Source organism: Benincasa hispida, chromosome 3 (genome assembly GCF_027475165.1).
Source record: "Benincasa hispida cultivar pf3 chromosome 3, pf3_genome.v1.1, whole genome shotgun sequence".
Taxonomy (NCBI): Eukaryota; Viridiplantae; Streptophyta; class Magnoliopsida; order Cucurbitales; family Cucurbitaceae; genus Benincasa; species Benincasa hispida.
This window is the reverse complement of record NC_143480.1, coordinates 12,770,447-12,793,919: the sequence shown is the minus strand read 5'-3', so window position 1 is coordinate 12,793,919 and position 23,473 is coordinate 12,770,447. Positions and strand designations below refer to the sequence as shown.

Sequence of the window (23,473 nt, the reverse complement as noted above, 5' to 3'; positions counted from 1 at the left end):
TAATAACATGCATTTCTGCCAGTATCAAGTGTCATGCTCCATATATCGTTCACTCATTGCTATCGTTTTATATAACACTTATACAAACAAGCAATGAACCAATCAAAAACATGCTTCCATACACCCTTATACTATAACGCTTATAATAAAAGGATGATGCATGAATATGCTTACTGCATGCAAAAATGTAACTCTTATATTTCATGATGCATGCGCATACTTTCAAGGAATTTCTTCATGTCATATTATAACACTTATAATACATGATGCATGAATAATTGCACAACCTAAGGTGGGTTTTAAATTTATATGTCAAACAGTGTTAATTTGTAAGGGCCCTTGTGTTTTTGGGCATAATTAATAAGCTATCAAGTCTATAATTTAAAGCGTTTGAGTTAGTCGAGTCATTCGTGATGAAGTTTCAAAGCATGGAAATGCAGTTCTCAGACAAGATGGTGAACTTGTGCATGCACAGTCGGGTCAGGTATAAAATTTTTCTTTCATAAAATAAAATAAAGTATTTATGGTCTGCACAAAAAATTACTATGTCAGTAAAAGTACAAGATAGCCAACATGTAGAGAAGTCAAGACTAAGAAACTTACATCGCACTCGACCCACGAACTCAGGGAAATCAATTCCTTGAAGAATTGCTTGACAAGTGGTTTAAAGGAGTTCTCTCAAACCTCATTGTCGGTATTCTCGTCCAAGATCCAGCCCATCATTTCTGTAACAATATTGTGTGGAACATCATGTGCTACGTTGTATGCGACGATTGCTCTGGATAGTGACGTAGTTACATCTGGGAGAGGATGTTTAACCACAATTTTCTTCTTTACTTGAGCTGTAGGTGTATATTTATCAACAGGTTTCCTCTTACAACTAATTCTTCGAGATTCTTACATAAAAAGATAACAAAACGTTACTCATCAAGAAAAATAAAAATATAAACAAAGATTACTTATCAATAAATTACTCACTAGTGTCACTCCTTCTATGGTCGTAACAATCCCAGAAGTGTCGGCCTCTGGGATGTCAGACATATCAGCCTTTGTATGTGGCATGGTGAGTAAGGCAAACATGTCGGACTCTGTTTGTGGAACATCGGCCTCTATAGGTTCGACATCAGTTGGTGATGTTGTGGTGGTATCGGGCTCTAGAAAGGGAATGAGAGTAAGTGAAGTGGTGGTATTTTGAGACTCTATAGGGGGATGGGAGTGTCAGAGGCAGTCGCATTATTGGTATCGGGATCCTAAGATGGGATGGGTGACCTTGTCGTCTCCTCATTCATCGTGGAACCCTTCAATTAGTAAAGTAAAATGTTGAGTTCACGAACACGTAAAAACTAAACACCTAAAGACATAAAATGATAGTAAATGCAAACCTTGCACATAGACTGCAACAGTGATAGGTTGACTTAGAATTGTCCTTTCATGTCTATCATGTTTTCCTCCATATTGGATACACGACTATCTAAACCCGATATACGACCATCCAACCTCGATAGTGAGCTGTCAATGGTCCACAGGTACGAATAAATAGAATAATTGGGATTGGCTCCCTCTCTGCGGCGGGCAACACAATCAGGACACTCCTCATCCACAGATCGCTCTCTACGGGAGTCCACAAGATAGACATCAAGTTGGTTCAACTCGTCTTCATCGCGTACATCCCCATCACATCATGGATCATATCATCACTAGGTGTATATGTCCCTCCTTCCACTCTTCCACATTCAGCATCCTTGTGCTCGAAATGCTCGTGTTCATCCCCTCCTTCCACCCTAATAACTTCATCATTGTCATCTCCACGACGATCATTACTGTCACTTTCACTTTCAGAACTGTAGGGAATGTCCTACAACTCGCAGTTTGTGTTAAACATTCTATTTTATCAATAACAATGACTTGTTGATTTTGCATCTTATTATGAAAATCCAATAAACGCATCTTTGGCTATAGTCTGAATGCTGTAACTTTATGTAGTGGCATAAACAGGATCAAGTTGATAATATATAGCCTAAATGGTCTAATAAGTATATGGATGAAATTGGGTATCTCATCCTGGTAACACTATTGGATGCGGCCCACTCTATAGTTGTTACAAGAAGTTGTAAGGTGCTACAAACGATGTGATCCACAAATTGTTCATGTTGAGACATGAGAGTGGGGGCATCTTATGCAATACGTTTGCATTTTCTTTATAACGACCGTTTACTGTTAAAACTGACTATTTCATTTATTATATAATCTAGGTTAACTCTTTGTTTGGGATTATCCTTTGATCTGCAAACGATGAGAGTAGTCAAACAACACTACTCAATAAGCTTACCATTTTGGGGATAAGATCGGATGAATAGCTGGGGACATAGCCTTGTAAGATGAAATTCACTTCTACCCTATTTAGGGTTAGTAGATAGGTTGTTCTCTTAAGTACTAACTCCAGGTCTTGAGCAAATGGGGGTCCCGCCTTCTCATGATAAAGAAAGGATTTGATTCATAGAGATTATGAATCAAAATTGTTCATTAAAGGATCATTAGGAACTTAAGGAACAAGATGTAGTCACAGGGGTAAAACGGTATTTTTGACCTAGCTGTGATTACGAACAACCTGTGAATGATTGAATTACTGGTTATGGTTATTAAGTGGACATAATATATCTATAGTGAGGGGAGTTCAACTATGGACTATAGTGGAGTGTCCCATTAGTTAATGAATGAGGGTTAGATCAGACTAATGAGTTTAGCCGATTAATTTCGAATCATTAGAGCCCATGATATGTAGGTCCGTGAGATCCCCCTACTAGCTCATAAATGGATAAGCTTTAGGGTAGCTTGAGAAATTAATTTGAAACGTTCAAATTAAACGGAATAAGAGAATAAATATTTAAATATGATTTAAATATATGAAGATGATTATTGTACAAAAATTAATTTAATATTTGATATTAAATTAATTATTTTTTTAAAATTAATTTAATAAAATTATTTTTTGAATTAAAATGGTTTAAAATAATTTTTTGTTTTAAAAGAAAATGGAAAAATATTTTGCATGGTTGCACAAAATGGAAAATAAATTTTCTCCATTACCTTCATGTTTATGCTCACACAAAAGCCATTATCCTTTCTACTTTGATTCTCCAAGCATGAGCTTTGCCATGCACTCCATCTCTTTGCATTTTCATCTAAATGCAAAGAGATATAGATGAAATATAGGTCGTCTGTCCACTGGGGGTATCCCGAAACTCCCTCTCAACATCTGTCATGACAGTACCCTCTTTAACCTTTATCTACATTAATAGCCCAGTAAACTGGTTAGTGTCAATTTAACAACTAGATAAACATATTATGTATAGAGTAAACGTACATTGTTAGACTCGAATATCTCTCTCTCGTACTTTGAAAGACACTGAGTGGGAGCATGACGTAATATGCGGGGCAAAGCCACCTTGCTCCTTCACTCCGCAATGTTCCCAACTATCGATGCAGCTAGGATCTCGTACGTCTATACCTAAATAAAATTTAACATATATTAAGAACAATAATAATGTTAAATCAAACAACACGATTATTATGTTAAGCAAATTTACCTAGAACGCTTGTAGAAATCCACGTAAAGAGTACTTCATAACGTAATTTTTATTTCCTTTGATCTTCGTCTTGTATAGACTGCTCTTATCATTCAACGCAGTCTTTAGGGCATCCAGTGTCCTCTCCCAAATAATGGTACCCCAATCAAGACTGTTATAGTACTCTAAGTTTTGAACGTCCTTAAAACGTTTGAGGTCTACTGCATTTTTCTGTTTTTTTTTCCCATCATTGCAACCTTAGTATAGTAGACTGTTGTGATCTTCATAACATCCTCATTATTTTCAAACTCCAACTCCTTGTATTTTTCTTCAAGTTGACTGACATGTAAGGTGTCCTTCTTCACTTGATTACCAAAATACTTGATTGCAAGTTCATATAAGGATTGTTGGTTCTGATCAACTCGTGTTGGGGATCTCCACAAACCAGTCATCAACAAAAAATCATCCTTTGAAAAAGTGACGACCTTTCCACAAACAGAGAATGACATTGAGTCTGATCTCGTCCTCTTCACTTCTATCAGCAACATGTGATGGATAATTGGGCTATTAAACACCATGTCAACATCTACAAATTGCCTAAAAATTGTTCTCTTGAACAAGTCTAACTGCCTTGGCGTAAGCTTCTCCTTCACAATCTTGTTTGCATTAACAATGTGGGCCAAATTCGTTACTTCACCGGAAAATCAGTCGGCTACAGGTATTCTGAAACGGGTTGCCATCTTAAATCACTCTTTCATGAAATAAAGATTCAATCAGTAAACTCATTCAGAAAAAAAAAATTGTAAAACAACATTCTGTTTAAATCTCGCTAGATTCGTTCTTGCTGGATTCACTCTCTCTGGTGTCGCTCTTTTCGGTATCGCTCTCTCCGGTGCTCTCTCTGGTGTCTCTCTCTCTAGTAACTCTCACTTATCTCGCTCATATTCTCTTTTTTTACTCGTCTTCAACCACAGAACACATCGAAAACCAGAAAAACAAACAAAAAAAATCATAGGTCACAGTATTTCTAAACCCTAGAATGACCCACCCTTTCTGGTGTCGCTCTCTCTAGTATTGCTCTACCGATTTCACTCTTACTTATCTCGCTCACAAACTCTTTCTACTCGTCTTCGACCACAGAACACATCGAAAACCAAAAAAAAAAAAAACAAAAAAAACCCATAGGTTTACAGTATTTCTAAACCCAGAACGACCCACAAAGCCCCATTATCGATTAGTGTAAAACATTTTCAGGCACAGATTAAAAGATTTACCGATCAAATTCGATTTGTTGGCGGCAGTGGAATTGTTTGCAAGCTGAAATGATAGATTCTAAAGAGTTTTTAGTTTATGAGCGATACAAAGCCATTAGCCTTGGGAAATTTGAATGAATAGTTTTTAGTTTTGGTGGGTTTTTAGTAAAAAGGTAAGAAGACGAAGAAGTAAGGGCAATTTACGTAATTTGGTATGACAATGATGTCAGTAGAGGGTCAATTGACATTATTTTTTAAAAATGGATCATTTGACATTTTGGACCCAAAAATTGGGTCATCCGTACAAATTTCCCTTCATAATTGGAAGTATGTCTTAGGTGGTAAACATACGCTTATACAGGCTACTTTGTCTAGTTTGCCTACTTATTACTTATCTCTGTTTTGTGCTCCTAGTACTATCGATGCTACTTTGGATAAGATGGTTTGGGATTTCTTTTAGGAAGGTTCTCGTGGTGATGGTGGTGTGCACAATGTGAATTGGGACACTACTCAATGCCTTAAACTGATTAGAAGGAGGGTTTTGATATTGGCAACTTTCATAACTGTAATTTAGCTCTTTTGGCTAAATGGGTTTGGCGCTTTCTTACTGAGCCTGATGCTTTGTGGCATCATTTTATTGTTGCAAAACATTGTTTGACAAGTAGATTTTGGCAAACCACTCGATATTATGGTTTGCATCTTTCCCCTTGGAGTTTCATTTGTCAGAGCATTGGGTTGATTGCTGATCATGCTCAGCGACGAATTGGTGATAGTTCTCCACATGTTTTTTAACTGATTCTTGGCTAAATTGTGGCATTATCTCTACTACTTCCCTCCGTCTTTTTCATCTTGCGCTTCATACCGATGACATGGTGGTTGATGTATGGTCTGCTGGTTTGGAGGCCTGGGATTTACGCCTTTATTGTAATCTCAATGGTATAGAAATCTCTGAATGGGCTTCTTTATCTTGTTTGTCCATTAGACTTTGGGCTACCAATGATGCTTGGATTTGTCCCCTGGATTCTTCTTCATGTTTCACTATAAAATCCCTTATGACTGATTTGATTGGTTCTATTGATCCTCTATGGCAAACTTTTACTCTATTATTGAAGAGCTGAATCTTGATGCTATCAATACAGTTGATCGTTTGTCACGATGTATGCCTTCTATGTCTATTTCTCCATTATGGTGTATCTTATATTGTTGTAGCTTCGAATCCCCTAGCCCATTTGTTTGCTCATTGCTCCTTCGCACGACACTTTTGGCATAATGTATTAGATGCTTTTGGATGGTCATTTGCTCTCTAATTCCACTTTTGAGCTTTTGGCATCTCTAATTTTGGGTCAAACTACCTTGGGTCATTCTTTTGGTAGTTCTAAACGAACTATTTGGTTGGCTTTGATGTGTGCATACTTTTGGACCCTTTGGGGCAAACGCAATAGTTGTCTTTTTATAGACTCTACCACTACTTTTGAGAGATTTTTGGATACGGATCTTACTTGTGCTTATAATGGGTGTAAATCTGAACCTCCTTTTATTTCCTATTCTTTTATCCTTTTTCCTTTCCAATTTGAAAGATTTTTTGTAATCACCTTTAGGTGCTAGGTTTTCCCATTTCATTCTATCAATGAAATGTTTCTTTATCAAAAAAGAAAAAAGAATAGAAAGAAAAAAGATATATAGGCACTACTTATCTTTATTCAAGGAAAGAACAACAATCATATCAGGTGAAAAATTAGGGCATAACTGCATTGACAAGGAAAAGAAGTAGACCTTTATAATACGTAATTTATAAAACAAGCAAATGTTAATTCTGAGTAGAATTACACTTCAAGTCAGATCAGGAAATAGAAGGAACTATCAAGTCATTTACTATAGATCAATACCAGGACGAAAATTACATCAGGATCAAAGTACATGTTATTAACCCTTGATGAAGTTACAAATCGAATATCAATTCTGGCTTCTAATTACACATTGCTCTGTTTGTAAAACTTGGTGTCAAGTACTTGCTTCCCACACATAGCACAAACCCCTGCCAAAGATGACGCAGCAATGTCACACATAATTGCGTTGTAATAAAGTAACCGCGCATGCAGATATAAAAACAAAAATGAACTTCCATTTCCAATTCATACCTTTGCTGTAAGCACATGTGTGACAATACTTGGCATCCTGGTGTACCTGCTGTTTACAAATTATGCACTTGGTGTTTCCATAAGGAGTCCACCTACAGACAACAACATTCAGAATACTAAATACACTCGCAACCTTTACAAATATGAACTTAGTTGAGGGCTACGTTATTGCAAATAAATCATCACATAATGCAGGTTAGTTCAATGTATAGATGTCAGATGGTTTTTAATTTGAAACTCAATGAAAGTGATAGAGGAGAGATGGGTTGATCAGCTTGACATCAGTGATCTATTAGTCATATGGACGCTAAGAACAATATCATATATATAAGTTAATCTCTTTGATACAGGGATCTCATTCAATTAAGAACTAGGGACTATAATGTGTATGGTATGCATTACACAACATCCACTGGTTAGTTGACATCAAGGATTGATTAGTCATTCATATGCAAAGGATAATAATGTCATATATCTAGGTTAATCTCTTTGATACAAGATCACATTCAATTAGCACGTACAATAAGTAGACATTAATGCTCTTATCTCCAGAATTTATACAATCACATGAATGCGCTCCTATACAAAACATTCACTTAGTGCCTAGATTGAAGCCAGAGCATATTCCATTGTGTACACGAACTATGTAATATAAACCCTAATTCATAGTTCTGGGTTAATGTTTACACTGAAGCGTAAAACAGAACAAAAGGATTAACGTGAATCAGCGAAGAAAAAAAACCCTAGATATTGAAAAGAAAATGTCAACTTCATTGGTAAACTCATACGGAAGAAATTATTGAAAAGAACAAACCTTTTCTTCTTGGAGAGGAGCTTGTTTTCGTTAATTTTACGGCCACCGCTTTCTTGTGTGTTGCTTGCACCTTCTTTCCACTTGTCCGGCACTATCACCTTCGATAGCTTCTTTTCACCTACATCCTCAACACCCAACAACTCGGTCAAGAAAAAAAAATCAATAGAAGCCGCGAACTAATCGCGAAACTTCTCGATTGTAGTCGCAATTTGTAGTAAATCAGCAAAAGCTAATGATGCAAGAGGAGAGAGAGAGGCTTACACTTCTCGCAGACCATGGCTGAACTGCTCGGTTAGGCGATACTGAAACCGGATATACCAACGAATGAGATCAGAGCCCTAACTAGAGATCTATGGAGGAAGAGGAAGAGGAAGAGGAAGAGGAAGAGGATTCGACCAGAATTTCGTCAAAATTGTAAAAAGAAAATGGAAGGGTCGCAAATGGCAAGTCACAGATTCATAACCCCTTTCTTTGATCGCTTAAGCAAATCATCATCTTCATTTATTATCCGCTAATGTGGAGAAAGAAAAAAAGACAAAAAAAAAAAAGACAAAAAAATTAAGCCAACAAAAATGTAACTCAATGGCAAAGTGTTTGTACTAAATGTATCAAATATATTATATTAATTATATCATATATGATTAATTTAATTTAATTATATCACATATAATTAATTTCCTCAATTAATTTGAACAATTCAAATTAATCCAAAATGTTGAGTTACAAAATAACCAATCAACGCTATTCATTTCATTTTACAAGAATTGTAACATTTACAAAACGAGTCGTATTCGTAGTGTCACCAAGATAAGGTATCCAACCTTATCCATCTAGTACAAACCATTTAGGTTATCACTTAAACATGATCCACTTATATGTTTCTAAATACATGTTTAAGCTACAGAAGATAACATTGGATGTAAGTTTATTGGTTTTATGGGTCAATATTACTAAATTTCTAATAAAATATCTCAGATTTTATTAATAAATAAATCATTTGTATATTACAATTACAAACTATAGGACCCACAAAATTTAGGGCATCAACCCCAACACACATACAAGCATATAGTCCCTTGTTCTTTGTAGATACTTGAGGATTGTCTTGACTATCGTTCAGTGATCTAATCTTGGATTGAGTTGATATCTACTAACAATCTCTATTGTAAAGCAAATTTTAGGTCTGGTACATAACATTGCATACATAAGGCTGCCAACAGCCAATGCATTAAGAATCCATCTCATTTCTTTAACCTCTTGAAGAGTTTTAAGACACTGTTCCCTAGATAAGACAATTCTATACCTAAAAGGTAATAAACTCTTATTGGAATTGTGCATCAAATGTCTGACAAACATCTTGTCAATATACAATGTCTGGGACAAGACCAACATTTTATTCTTACGATCCCTAATAATTTGGATCCCTAGAACAAACTGCGTCTCATCCAAATCTTTCATTTGGAATTGGACGACTAACCATTTCTTTACATTTGTCAGTAGACCTATATCATTCCCAATGAGTAGAGTATCATCTACATACAACACAAGGAAAACTACCGAACTGTTGATGATTTTCTTGCAAATACAAGGTTGATCAACATTTTGATCAAAGCCATAAGATTTGTTTACAACATCAAATCTTATATTTCAAGATCGAGATGTTTGTTTCAATCCATAAATGGACCAATTAAGCTTGCAAACTTTTTGCTCTTGACCTTGCTCAATGAATCCCTCTGGTTGATTCATGTAGATGGTCTCTTCAAGATTACCATTCAAAAAGGTAGCCTTGACGTCCATTTGCTATGTGGATATAGACAAGAGAATTCAAATAGACTTTAACATGACAATAGATGAGAAAGTTCCTTCATAGTCCATTCTCTCAAATTGGTATAACTATTTGCCACTAGTCTAGCTTAAAAGTCTGTCTATCTACACCCATTTTTCTCTTATAGATCCATATGCAACCTATAGGTTTTACCCCATCAGGTTGATCTACGAGCTCCCATAAAAAATTAAGTACATAGACTCTATTTCTTACTTCATGGTCTTAATCCATTCATCCTTGTCAACATTTTCCATTGCTTTCTTATAAGACAATGGATCATTAACCTCACCATCAGATGTGATGTCTTGGGCTTCTGTTAAACCCATGTAGCAAATAGGTGGGTTCATAACCCTCCCACTACATTGAGGCAATCTCAACTCTTGAGATGAATGTGATTGACATCGACAACTCTTGTTAATGCACTAGCCTCTTCAACAACTCTTGTTGAAATCTTAGTAGTCTCATTAAAATTCTCACGTAATACTATTTTGCTTCGTGGTTTATGGTCCCTCATGTTGTATTCTTCCAAAATGGTGGCATTTATCGATACAAACACCTTATTCTCATTTAGATCAAAGATGTACCCACCTCTCATTTCCTTGGGGGTAGACTATAAATAGACATACTCTTGAACGAGGTTCCAACTTCTTGGGATTTGTCATTAGCCCGTGTCGGACATCCCCAAATCCTGAAGCGGCGTAAAGTACCTTTACAACATCTCCAAAGCTCAAAAGGTGTTTCAAAACCACCATTTGAGTGAACATTGTTCAAGATATAAACTGCAGTCTCCATTACATATCCCCAGAACGAGTTAGGAAATTGAGCATAGCTCATCATAAACCGAACCATGTCCAACAGGGTTCTATTTCTTCTTTTCCATACACCATTTTACTGATGTGTACCAAGAGCTGAGAGCTGAGACGTTATTTCATGTTCTATCATATAATCCTATAAGCTTAAGTCCATATACTCTCCACAACGATCAGATAGAAGTGTTTTTATCTTTTTACCTAACAAGTTTTCAACCTTAGTCCTATACTTCTTGAACTTTTCAAGTGTTTTGGACTTATGTTGCATTAGGTAAAGATATCCATATCTTGAATAGTCATCTATGAAAGAGATGAATATTCATACCTCCTCTTACTTTTACATTCATCAGACTATAAAGATCTGAATATATAAGCTCCAAGGTCTCTTTAGTTCTATAATCTTTTCTAGTAAAAGGTCGTTCCATCATTTTGCCTTCAAGACATGACTCACATATAGGTAAAGAGTTTTTTTCTAAGCCATTTAGAAGTCCACTTTTAACCAATCTTTCAATCTTATTGAGATTAAGTGACATAATTTTAGATGTCAAATGTGGGCTTTCTCTTTAGAAGAAATCCTTGGTCTCTTAGTAGTTGTTACTATTATGAAGATTTCAGTATTTAGGACATCCTTAGTAACTAATGACCTTAGTACATACAAGTTACTTTTCATTAAAATGAAGTCCATCTCCATTCCATTCTTAAAAATAAACACTTTATTTTCAAAGAATGAAAGAGAATACTTTTGTTCAATCAAATAAGAAACAAAAATTAAATTCCTTTTGATATTAGGAATAACATATACGTCATCTAATAACATATATTGTTTCTTGTTAAAAATAACTTGAGCTTACCTACGGCAACAACAAAAATGACCTCTCTAGGAATTAAATCCCTGATAGGAAGAATAGGCGTGGTTTTTGGCCCCTAAAATCAATTATCTAGATAGAATCATCATTCTCCACTAAACACATTTCCAAGACAAACACATCAAATTTACTGTTATCGGATTTCTTCTTTTTCTGGAGTGTAGTGGGATCAACTTCAGAACCTTTTCCATAAACTCCAAGCTTTATCTCATAAGCCAAACCTTTTTGATAAACTTCACTAGAGTTGGCAACAATTGCCTCTTTTATTAGTTCCTTGACATTCAATATGGACTGAAATTCATTTAGACAGCTGATATTACTGGTTTCGTTAAAATCAACCTCATTCTGCTTGAATTGTGAGGACTCTCGCTCAAACAATTCTTGCACTGATTGCATGATTTGAAGTGCAGTGACCATGCTCTCAAATCTTTTGGCTAAGGTATCAGGTGTGCTTACCAAAATTTAAACTCGGGCCTTATCATTGGCCTTTCTCCATTTTTCATATGCATCACGAATACTTCGTGTTGCTTAAGGGTTGGGACTGAAGGACATTCCTCAGTCAGGATGAAATCAAGGTCGTCAACCATAAAAATAATTTTAAGTGAATCTTTCCATGTCATATAATTAGTTTTGGTCAAATTTAAAGAGACTAACAATGAAAGAACTGAACTTGACATATTATTGAAATACAACAAATTGATTTATATTAGATTTTAGCACAACTCCTATAAATCCAATCAATTTAGCAAAACCTTAATGAACACCATTTAACATATAAATTTTGCAATGATACTTCAGTGATTCAGGACAAAAGCCACCGAGAGGTGGTTAGTCACCCCTTCACTATACTGCGACACTCTCAACCAATCATTACACCACAATATCTCTTATTCTTATAACAATTAGTCATCATTGATTTGGTCAAGAAATCATTGACTTGCCAATTTCTTGTAAGTGTAACCCTCCATTTTAGACCTAGTTCCACCCCAATGAGCCAACCAAAGGAAAAAGCCGATTGAGGCAAAAATTAAAGCGATCCTATCCATTTCTAAAGTTCGCCCTGATATTGACCTAATGAACAAATCATCCGAAGAGAAACACTCCCAGGGTGCTTTGAGACCGTGAAAGAAGGTTTCACGATGCAAACCAATGAAGGAAATCGTAGGACATATTGACACACATCCTTCTCCCATTTACTATAAATACTCTCTCCATTCACCTTGATATTGACTCATGCAAACACCATCCATAGGGGATCGCTCCTAGGGCACCTCAAGCCAAGCATGAGGCTCACGATGTGAACTTTAAGAGAGAACGTGAGTGGAAAAATGATGTATCATATACATTTTTTTCCTCCTACTGAGTATTTTAAAACCTAGGGTTTATTACTTAGGTAAATTCGACAAATTAATTTATCTAAATGAATTGTTAAATTGGCCCAATATAAATCTTATATTGAATAGTTAAACAATAATGATTCTTGTTTATTAAATACTTTAATAAACCTTAATCATTCATCGCATGCTTACAATATACTTGTCTAATTCACTTTTCAGGTCGGATCCTAGGTAGGGCTATTCCATTTCCGTAAACTTAAATACCCCAGCCTAGACAGAACCTTCCTTAGAGAAAGGTCCCTTATAGACAATTATGTTATAAGTTTAATCTTTTATTGATTCAATTTAATCTTGTTAAAAATAAAATAAAAGATTAAACATATTTTTAATCATATTAGAAATATTATTAACATAAGTCTAAGTGTAATCAATTTTAAACCATTTAAAATTAATTTGACCTATGTTTACATGCAACTCTAGATTGTAGATTTTAATTCTGATTTCATTAACCTATTACACTTATAATGATTAATGAAACAATTAAAACCTAAGTCATGCATCTAATGACATGAATAAATAATATAATAATTATGTTTCTAAAGTAGTGCCATGCTTCATGCATTTCCATTTTCAATACATAATATCACACTTATATTACAACTAATGAAAATAAATAACACATCTACCATATAATATAACGCTTATATTATACATCATACAAATATAGCTTTTATAATAAAGTATGATGTATGAACATACTACTATGCATGCAATCATACAATATAACTCTTATATTGAATATATGCATGAGCATGCTTAATTAAATCATGCAACTATATATTATAACTTTTATATTAAATATGTATGATTTTTTGTTTATCCTGTAGTAGGATTTTAATCTATGTGGTGTAGGTTATGTTATATAAGTAATTAAATCATACATTACATGCATAAAATAATAAATAACAACAATAGACCAAAATTGGCATCCTAAATAATTATTAAATTAATAAACTATTATATTAATTTAATTAAAAAATAATTAATAATAAATTCAAATAAATTCGAAGGAAAAAAAAACTGCAAGCAAAACTACCTCAGCCACAACTCGAACGCACGAACACAAATTGCCCGGCGCACATGGATGAACTTCAAAGTGTAACAACGCTCCACAACAGTGTCGTTACGCTGACTTTTTACTTGCCGCAGCATAACACTACGCTACCAGGAGCATAGTTATGTTGGGCTAAAAGTTAACAGAGTAACGTTACCCTCTTGACAGTGTAACTATTTTGAGGATTCTATGTTCCAATGTAAAAAGCAATGTAATTACACTGCCCATTACGCTCTAACACATAAGCAAAATTTTGCTTCGATCATCAGCTCGTTCTTGCTCCAATGGCCACCAAACTCTTCAGCAACTCAAAAACAACAAAGGACATGGACTTACAGCCTCGATATCAAAATTTAAATGCCCAAATTACTGGGCAATTATGACTTTAAACACTTTAAATCGGTAAATCTATGTCAATTTTGAAACATCCATGTGCAATAAACATGCATTCACAATGTAGTATACAAAATCCCACCAAAACTCTGCAATTAAGTTAGAAAAACGAAATTCAAAGACGATATGGCTCTGATACCAATTGAAGGGATTTTGGAATTCTCGCACAACGGAAGCAAACGAACACTTGTGCCTTTGCAATTTATTTTACAGAACTTAAGAAACAGAGCAAACGAAAACCACGGAATAAACATTCACTCTCAGCATGCTTCCGCAAATACAGAGAGGAAAAGGGAAGAAATTATATTAACCCTTGAAGATCTAATCTTCTTGCTTCCTCTCTCTGGTGAGATCATGATCAGTGAAAACTTCTCTGCTTCTCCTAAACTCAGTAACACAACAATACAACTTTGCTTCAAGAACACCATCACAAGGAGTCTTCCTTATTATCCTCAAAGAGAGAATCGAGAGGATTGAGCTTCCTTGTTAATTTTGGTGAGGGAATTTTGTGTTATTTTTAGAGAATTTTCTAGATGATTCAATTGAAAAAGATGAGAGGAAGAAGGTGATAATAAAGATGCAACCTCTGTGTTTCGAAAAAACACATTTTGTTCAAATAACCAACTATGTTGGTTATTAATATGTGAGATAGGGGAGTTATTAATTTTGAATTCAAAATTTAAAATTAAATTATATTAAACCAATTTAATATAATTAAATCCAAATTATATGTTATATCCCATAAACATTAACCTATAGTTTATTATATCACATGTAATATAATATATAGTTTATTTTCTCTCATGTAACCTATAGTATTAGTATGAATCATATCCATATCAATTTTAACTTATAGTTTCTATATATATGAATCGTATTCATATAGTTTAATATTTGAATTATATTCAAACCTCTCTCATCCAAGTATATACTTTTAATATAAATCATATTCATATTAATTTTAACCTATAGTTTTTATATGAATCATATTCATATCATCAATATTTGAATTATATTCAAATATTTAATTCTCTCAATAAAAATTTATATTATAATGTATCACATATATTATACTTTATGATAATGTATCAACATACATTATATTAACCGTATCTCATAAAATTAATTCTCTTTTAATTAATTTGAACAATTTCAATTAAACCAAAATTAGTTTGATTCTCATTAATCCTTGTTGAGCTAATAAGGGACCTTATGAACCTATAGACTGAAGCTCCAATGATATGAGATTGATTGATTAAACTCTTTAATTAAATTAATCAACATTCATTAACTGTCGGTCACTCCACTAAATACCTGAAGGAAATTAGACATGAGGATTTCTGTGAGCAGCGGAAGGATCGTTCTAAATTTCATTCGTATATGAACATCCATAATTACAATCAAGAAACAGAAACAACATGCTATGCAAACAACAAAAATTACATCATGCTTTTCTACAGATCAAGGGATAGAAATAACATACCTTTGAAGACTCATATTCAAGATCCCTTGATCACGAATGCTTGATAGCAACACAGCAATCACAAATGCTTGAACACTTCGACCGCTATACTGTACGATTGATAACTTGTAGAAATACAAGTTATTTATGTTGCCTTATCTAGATATTGTGGCCAAAAGAGAGAAAATATGCATCGATTATATTAAAATTAGCTAAGAAATACAATAATTATAAATTATCACAAATACGCCCATTAACACCATCAATATGGTAGAAAAGGATATTTCTATTCTTTTTTTTCAGGAAATCAAGTCACCGCTTGCGATCAAGGCTCAAAGAGAAACTGAACAACGCATATCCATCACATTATGCCCGTTAATCAATAATGAAGAGACGATTAATGCAATGATGGCGTATGCGACAGTCGATCCAGAGCTGAACTTCAACCGCACGTGGTAATAAAAACAACACCGCATGCAGACACACGATCGAAAGATGCAAATGAGCAACGCAAATGCGGAGGATTGCGACACGTGTATAACAAACCGTTGTGCACATTTGACGGACTGATTACATAACAGAAGGAATATTTATTCCATCATTTTCAGAATTTCCATAACAATAAAGTGAAATCCACAAGTCAGAGAGTCAAAGCTTTTCGCCTATAAATACCCTCGTAGAATTCAATGAAAATATATACTTGACATCGGGGATATTTGATACGAGTCTATTGAGAGAGAGGCTGAGCTGAGTGCTGATCGGAGAAGATCCAAGAAGAAAAGAGACAAGGCCAAGAGGTAAGTCTCAGTGCAAATCTGCCAAATCCCTGCCGTGAAGCTCTGTACTTAAATCCCTTCTATCGGTCGAGAAAGCCTGAGAGGGAAGCTCTTCCTTCCACATGATCCACATGCCGGCAAGAGATTTCTCCATCTAGATCTGTGTCAAGATGTTGGCACTCATCTGTATTTGTTTCTAACTCTTATTCATCAATTGTATTTCATTTTCTTAATCTCTTCATTCATAATCATGTATCAGAAGCGTGATTATATAGTTAAATGTCTTGATCATTTTCATCTCCATCTTTCTGTTTACCTTCGTTCCTCCACGAATCGTTTTCTCCACGATGTTTTCTTAATCCCTTGGTGATTAATATGAATTAAGCAAGTAATTTAATCTGTGCTAAAGGAATAAAGATGTTTAGCTAAAGCATGCTAGACGACATCTTCACCTGTGAGAGCAGAAGTGAAGATGCCATTTTGATCTGTTGAGAGAAGGTTGGAAGACTGCGTTAACTAAAGCGAGAAGTACTTCCAAAGATGGGAGCAACCTTACGTTCATTTCTGTTTCACCACAGAGATGTGGGAACGCGACCGATCACCGAAAGGTGTACGCCAAGGGAAAGTGGAACCGTCATTATATCTTTAACGCAATTAAAGAACTTGCGATGTTTATATTAATTAACCTTTCTCTTTCTGCTTCGCACATAAGCCTTGCCACCGCATAACACGCCCTTTGTATAATCTTCACAGTCAGCCTCAACTTCGATATCATGTATCATGTAACTTGTATCTTGTATCATCATAGCTTAGGTTTATTTTATCGCATTTTTATCGCTTATCTTTACTTTATCACATTTTTAAATACCTGTACACACAACTTTTACTAAATTGAAAAACCCCTGGTTGCATATATCACAAATGTAATGCATTTAACCTAAAATAATCCCTGTGTTCAACCTCAGATCACACCAAGAAACTTGCGGTAGAATTATACTTGGTTCCAACGCAAGGAAACTTGTGACAACACACAACATACTACAAGAACATACATTAATAACGCATATCTAGACGTAGTATCGCATAAAGTAAATAAAGTCATCATTCATCCATGCGTTGTATGACATAAGATCATAAGATTACAATACATTTTATGCCTAACAAGTTTATAGCTAAAAGATATATCATCTTTATGTCTTTACAAGTTTATGGCGTTGTTGTCGAGGAACTGACAACGGGGACATGGACATGTATCTTGCATTCTCTTGTATATCTTTATGTCTTTACAACGATCACAGAGACCACAAACTCAACGATCACCCAGATCACGAACACAATGAATGGCCTCCACAAAACCTCGACTAATGTCGAGTTGAGTATGACACCACTACAATGGCTACCTTGGTATTCTCGATGTGAGAATCCATAAGTGTAGGCTCTATGTGGACTTGGTTAGAGACATAGACTGGAGGAGAACAATCGTGTAAATGATTAAACAAGTGGGAGATGGTAGAGGTCTATCATATAGACGATGCTCAATCGTTTAATAAAAGCCATGTGATCGTTTAGCTAAAGCTGCACGATCGTTTAATGATGACATGCAGAAATGCATGTCATCATAGGCCTTTTACTTAGAATTATGAAGGTTGTTAGGTAGAATATGCGTCAATCATGATAGGAATTCACAAGAATATAAGTTTGCATCGATCAGCATAACGAATCTCAGCTAACCCGTTATTTTGCATTAATTGTGCGTTCGATGTTCCATTTTTGTAGCTAATGTAGGAAATGAATGCAAACGCGAAAACCGGACTATCGTATAGACGACCGCATGCGGAGAAACACTCTATCATTGATCAACGCTGGATGTTGCGGTAATCATCCGTATGCATCCATCACATGGGAGTTGCGCTCGTCAAGCGATTGCAGTCATCATGTAGAGTTGCGGTATTAAGTGAATGCGGCCATTGAATGATTGCGGCTACACAACAACGCATACTAATGGGATCAATGCAAGGTTGGTGGAACGGATGCATCAACGCATCTACCTCGAGAAAACCAAAGCTGATGCTGATATTTCACCTAACACGTCGTTAGTGGCAGAGGTTCAGAAAGGACTAACGCGCCGAACGTCAGATTCAAAGCAGTCCAATTAATGTTGTCGGCAACCCAAGCTCTATAAATAGAGGTCGATGAGCTGAAATTCAAATCATCCGGAGATTATCCCTCCATCTAGGGATTTTCCCTGTGATCCAGACAAACTACGTGAGAAGATGGCTGAGAGTTCTTCACCTCCTTCTTCCATTCCGAGTGACGACCGAAGCCTTCGACCGGAGCTAGATCTCGAGAGAGTCAGTTCCTCCGCCCATCCATGGCACCATTGGCAGCCTTGACACACATCCGCTGGAAACAAATCTCTGCTTCCAGCCGGTCATTTCCTTTTCCTTTCTTTTTTATATTGTATTGTATGACATCTTGGAATTAAAGAATTAATACAATGTGTTTTCAATGCATTTCTCTGTTTCCTTCAATTCCATCTCCATCTTCTTTGCTTAGCATCTTTACTTTCATTGCAACACTTAATGGGATTGCTTGGGTATTGCATACTTAGTCATATGGATTAAGGATATGAAGCATGTAGCAACCCACTGAGAAGTGTGCGTTGCGCGAGTATGTAAGTGATCTTATTTGCTTAGTGTGAAGCTGCTGCAACACCTGTCTATAGGCTAATGCATTGCTTGTCTATGAGTAAAGTCAACAACAATCAACTGCCCGAGAGGGTAAGTGGTTGGACGCATTAAGCAATGTATGCATTGTTCATTAGGGATAGTAACAATCTTGCATCAACCAAGTTCATGCGATTGTCTTGTATTATGTATGCTTCATTCGTCCATTAGGGATACTCGAGAGGGTAGTCTAAGGACAGGATCTAGGCTTGGGAAGGTGGTCAGAATCTAGGCTCAGGAGAGTCAGATTAGAACACATAATACAAGAGATAGGAGCTTAGGAATAAGCACTGTTTACTATTAACCCATTGCATGCATCCTAGAGATAGGATATGATTGTGTGTGGTCACCGTAGCGTTGTATGCAGTTTGCATCATCGCATAGAAAAAGAGTAGAGACTTAGGAATAAGATCTATGGACACTTTTGAATTCAACACATGAGCCCTAGACTTAGGAGCACTACATTTGCATTGAAAAATGATTTATCGTGCATGAGTGTAGCATGATCGCATTGACTTGCGTTGACTAGGGTTGCCCTTGCAATCATTCTTAAGAGTTGGAAAATGATTTGTCGTGCATGAATGTAGCATGATCGATTTGTCGTGCATGAGTGTAGCATGATCGCATTGATTTGTCATATCTCTATCTTTAAAGGTGGTCCTTGAAGGTGGTCATTCTTAAGAGCTGCCTTTGACTAGGGTTGCCCTTGTCGTATCTCTACCTTTCATGCATATTTTCATTGCGTTGTCTATTAGATAGGAGTAGAAGTAGGATTAACTTAGCAACACCCCTTCCATTCTTTTATTTGAACCGCTGCATGCACATCACTGCATTCATTTTGCTACAAGTCTCTGTGTTCAACCTTGGATTATCCGAGAAACTTGCACTCGTGTTATACTTAGCGTGAGTGTAAGAAAACTTATTGCAGGACGCATGGTCATCGCATACATTCGTTAACGCATTATCATTCCAACGCATGACCATCGACGCATGACTATCATCACATATTTTAGGAACATGCATTGCATATCGCGTCCAAGGGATTTTAGTTGTTAAATAAATTGACTTCTAATTTTCCATTACCTAATGGCCAGTTAAGTGTCTATCGTATAGAAACACTTCACGATCGTCTAGTCTCTTTTCATCTATCTTTAGTAAGTCTGATTTACTTGACAACAACCATGAGCAACTTTTGCAAATCATGCATTACTAAATTTAGGAAAACATTTTTTCTTTTATCTCATAGTTACCATGAAACCACCAATAACCTCCCATTTAATTGGTTATTAGAGAAAAAGAGATAATTATCCAATAATTATTATTATTATAAATACACATGATAACCAACTTACCCTAGTATATTTATAACCTATAGTTTTAACATTTCATCTCATGAAACATATAAGCCATAGCTCTTTTTCTATTTCATGGTCCTCAATATAAATCTCATTTACATTAACCCTCCACTTGATGTATCTCACACATCATACCGATCATATCATATATAATTGAATTACCTCTTGTCAATTTGAACATTTCAAATCAACACCAAGAACTGATCCTCATCTTGAATCCATTGAGCTACTAAGGGGACCTTATGGACCTGTAGCTTGAAGCTCCAATGGTACGTGAATAACTAACTAAACTCCTTAGTCACGGGATCCACCATCCATTAACTGCCAGGCACTTCGCTAAAGACCGACAATTAAACTCTCCTTACTACAGATATATTATGTGTCCATATCAACCAATCAACAATGCAATAACCCTTCACAGATCGCTCATAAGTACAGTTGGGCCAATAACCGTTATGCTCCTGTAGTTATATCTAACTTCTTAAGTACCACTGATCTCTCTAATGAACATAAGTCATAATCCTACTATAACTGAGTTGTTTCTTCCAAAGAGAAGTTGTGGTCACTATGTTCAAGCCCCAGAATCAGCCCTTAAGGGAGCAATCTATCTGCTTACCCCTGTTTTGGGAAGTAGTGATTTCATCTTGTGTAACTGAGTTCCCAAATCCCAAAAAAGGCAGGCATGTTGAGTTGCAATCTGGCCACTCTCACCCATACTAATTAAAGGACCACCTTCAAAGGCAGGAGTTCCCAAAACACTAAGGATTGAGGTCATGTCACCTATGGTCGTTTAGGTAAGATGTAAATCTCCAGTATCAACGACGTTATATATAGAGACTAATCATCTCGTGGTCTGGTCTTATACAAACTCTTTGTATAGGACACCCTCACTCGCATGACTCCATATGAATGGTCAGGATCTACCACCTGTAGTAGTTTACAACACTTGCAAACCTTTACAAAGCGGGTCGTATCCGTAGTGTCACCAGGATCAAGAATCCCTCCTTAATCCTTATACTACATACCTATTTAGGTTATCACTTAAGGCATGATCCATTTGTATATCTCATATACATGCTTAAGTTTACATATGATAACCATGGAGCTTTGTTTATTGGATATGAGTAAATGCTAGATAAAATAACTCTTATTTTATTCATAACAATGTGTATATATTACAAACTACAAGACTCCGGGAGAATTAGGACACCAATCCCAACAATCTCCCACTTGTTCTAATGCCTTGGGAGACTAATGTACAATTCAAGAGAAAAACATGTACAATATACAATAAACTAGGGTATACCCCAGTATCATCTCACACTTGCCTTAGACAAGATGTCGCATGTCCCGTAGACCCAAACTCTCCAGGTGACCCTCGAACAGTATAGCCGTGAGAGTCTTTGTAAAGGGATCAGCAAAGTTGTGCTCCAACGCGATCTTCGTGACTATCACATCACCGCAATACACAATCTCCCTGATCAAGTGGTATTTTCGCTCGATATGCTTGCTTCGACGATGACTTCAAGGTTCCTTCGAATTTTCCACAGCCCCACTGTTATCACAATAGAGAGTGATCGACAAATCCATATTTGGAACAACTTCCAAATCTGTAAGGAATTTTATCAGCCAAACAACCTTCGTAGCTGCTTCACAACTGGCTACATATTTGGCTTCCACAGTGGAGTCTGCGATGCATCCTTGTTTGATGCTTCAACACACTACAGCCCCTCCATTTAGAGTGAACACTGACCCCGATGTCAATTTGCGAGAATCTCTATCGGTCTGAAAGCCAGAGTCTGTGTTGAAGGATTGTATCAACAGTAGCGGAAGCACAAGGATCGTCTAAGCATTCAAATTCAGTAATTTTGGCAAAATATAAAGCATGCTCTTGTTGCAAACAAGTAAGTTTCAAGACATACCTCTTGTAGAACTTCTTCAAAGCTCTTTCACCAGCTGCTATCTTCTCCAAATCTTGTTGTAGACTACCTCAAGGTCTGCCCCACTATTCTCTTGGTGATCTAAATTGAGTTATGGGACTCAAAACAAGCTTGAATTAAGGGAAGAATGAGATATGCTCATTGTAGAAAACTAGCTGAAAAACCATTTCTTCAAACCAAAATTTCTCTCAAAATCTCTATAGATTGCATGCTCGATTTTCACTCCAATCTCTTCATTATATTACAGATCAAAATGTAAAGAAAAGAGTTGTGAGTTGCAGCTCATGCTTGGAGAAGTCAAGGCCAAGATAATGCCATTTATGTGAGCTACTTAGGTGATGGATAATGGAAAAACTTCTTATCCCATTTTGTATGTTTTGTTTTCTAATTTTCCAATTTTATCTAAAAATCAAAATTTGATTTTATAAAACCTATTTTGATTTTTAATGAAAATTTTAGTTAATCTCATAAATTAATTATTAAATAAAACTTAATTAATTTAATATTAAATATTAAATTAATTTTAACACATATCCATCTTTATATATTTAAATCATATTTAAATATATAAATTATCCTATTCTGTTTAGTACTCAAATTAAACATGTAATTATATCTCATATAATTACTAATTTCCTTAATTCTAATTTGAACGATTCAAATTAACTTATTATGCTATTCTAGAGCTAGTCCGTTACGAGCTAGCAGGGGGACCTCGCAGACCTATAGATCATGGGCTCCAACGATCTGAGATAAATTGGCTAAACTCATTAGACAAAATTAATCTCTATTTGTTAATTAATGGGTCACTCCACTAAAGCCCATAGTTGCACTCCCCTCACTGTAGATATATTATGTCCACATGATTTAACCATAATCAGCAAGTCGACCCTTCATGGGTTGTTCGTAATAACAACTGGATCAAATATCTGTTTTACCCCCGAGATTACGTCTTATTCCTCAAATCCCTACTGATCCTCTAATGAGGAACTAGTTTGTGATCCAATCACTAAACCAAACTCTTTCAGCCTAGTGAGAGAGTGGGGCCCCTTGTTCAAGACCTAGATTCAGTATTTGAGAGAACAACTTTTCTTCTATC

General features: G+C 35.7%; 1 protein-coding gene across 1 annotated transcript; it reads right to left on the bottom strand.

Annotated features, from left to right (window-relative positions):
- Nucleotides 1-6,570: 6,570 nt before the first annotated feature.
- On the bottom strand, nt 6,571-8,358 carry LOC120074011 (postsynaptic protein-like protein). Its single transcript, XM_039026973.2, has 4 exons — nt 8,033-8,358; nt 7,772-7,889; nt 6,958-7,049; nt 6,571-6,854 (listed from the first exon to the last, which is right to left on the bottom strand). Exons 1-4 carry the CDS (start codon nt 8,046-8,048, stop codon nt 6,790-6,792), a joined length of 291 nt encoding a protein of 96 aa, XP_038882901.1. The 5' UTR covers nt 8,049-8,358; the 3' UTR covers nt 6,571-6,789.
- Nucleotides 8,359-23,473: the final 15,115 nt, after the last annotated feature.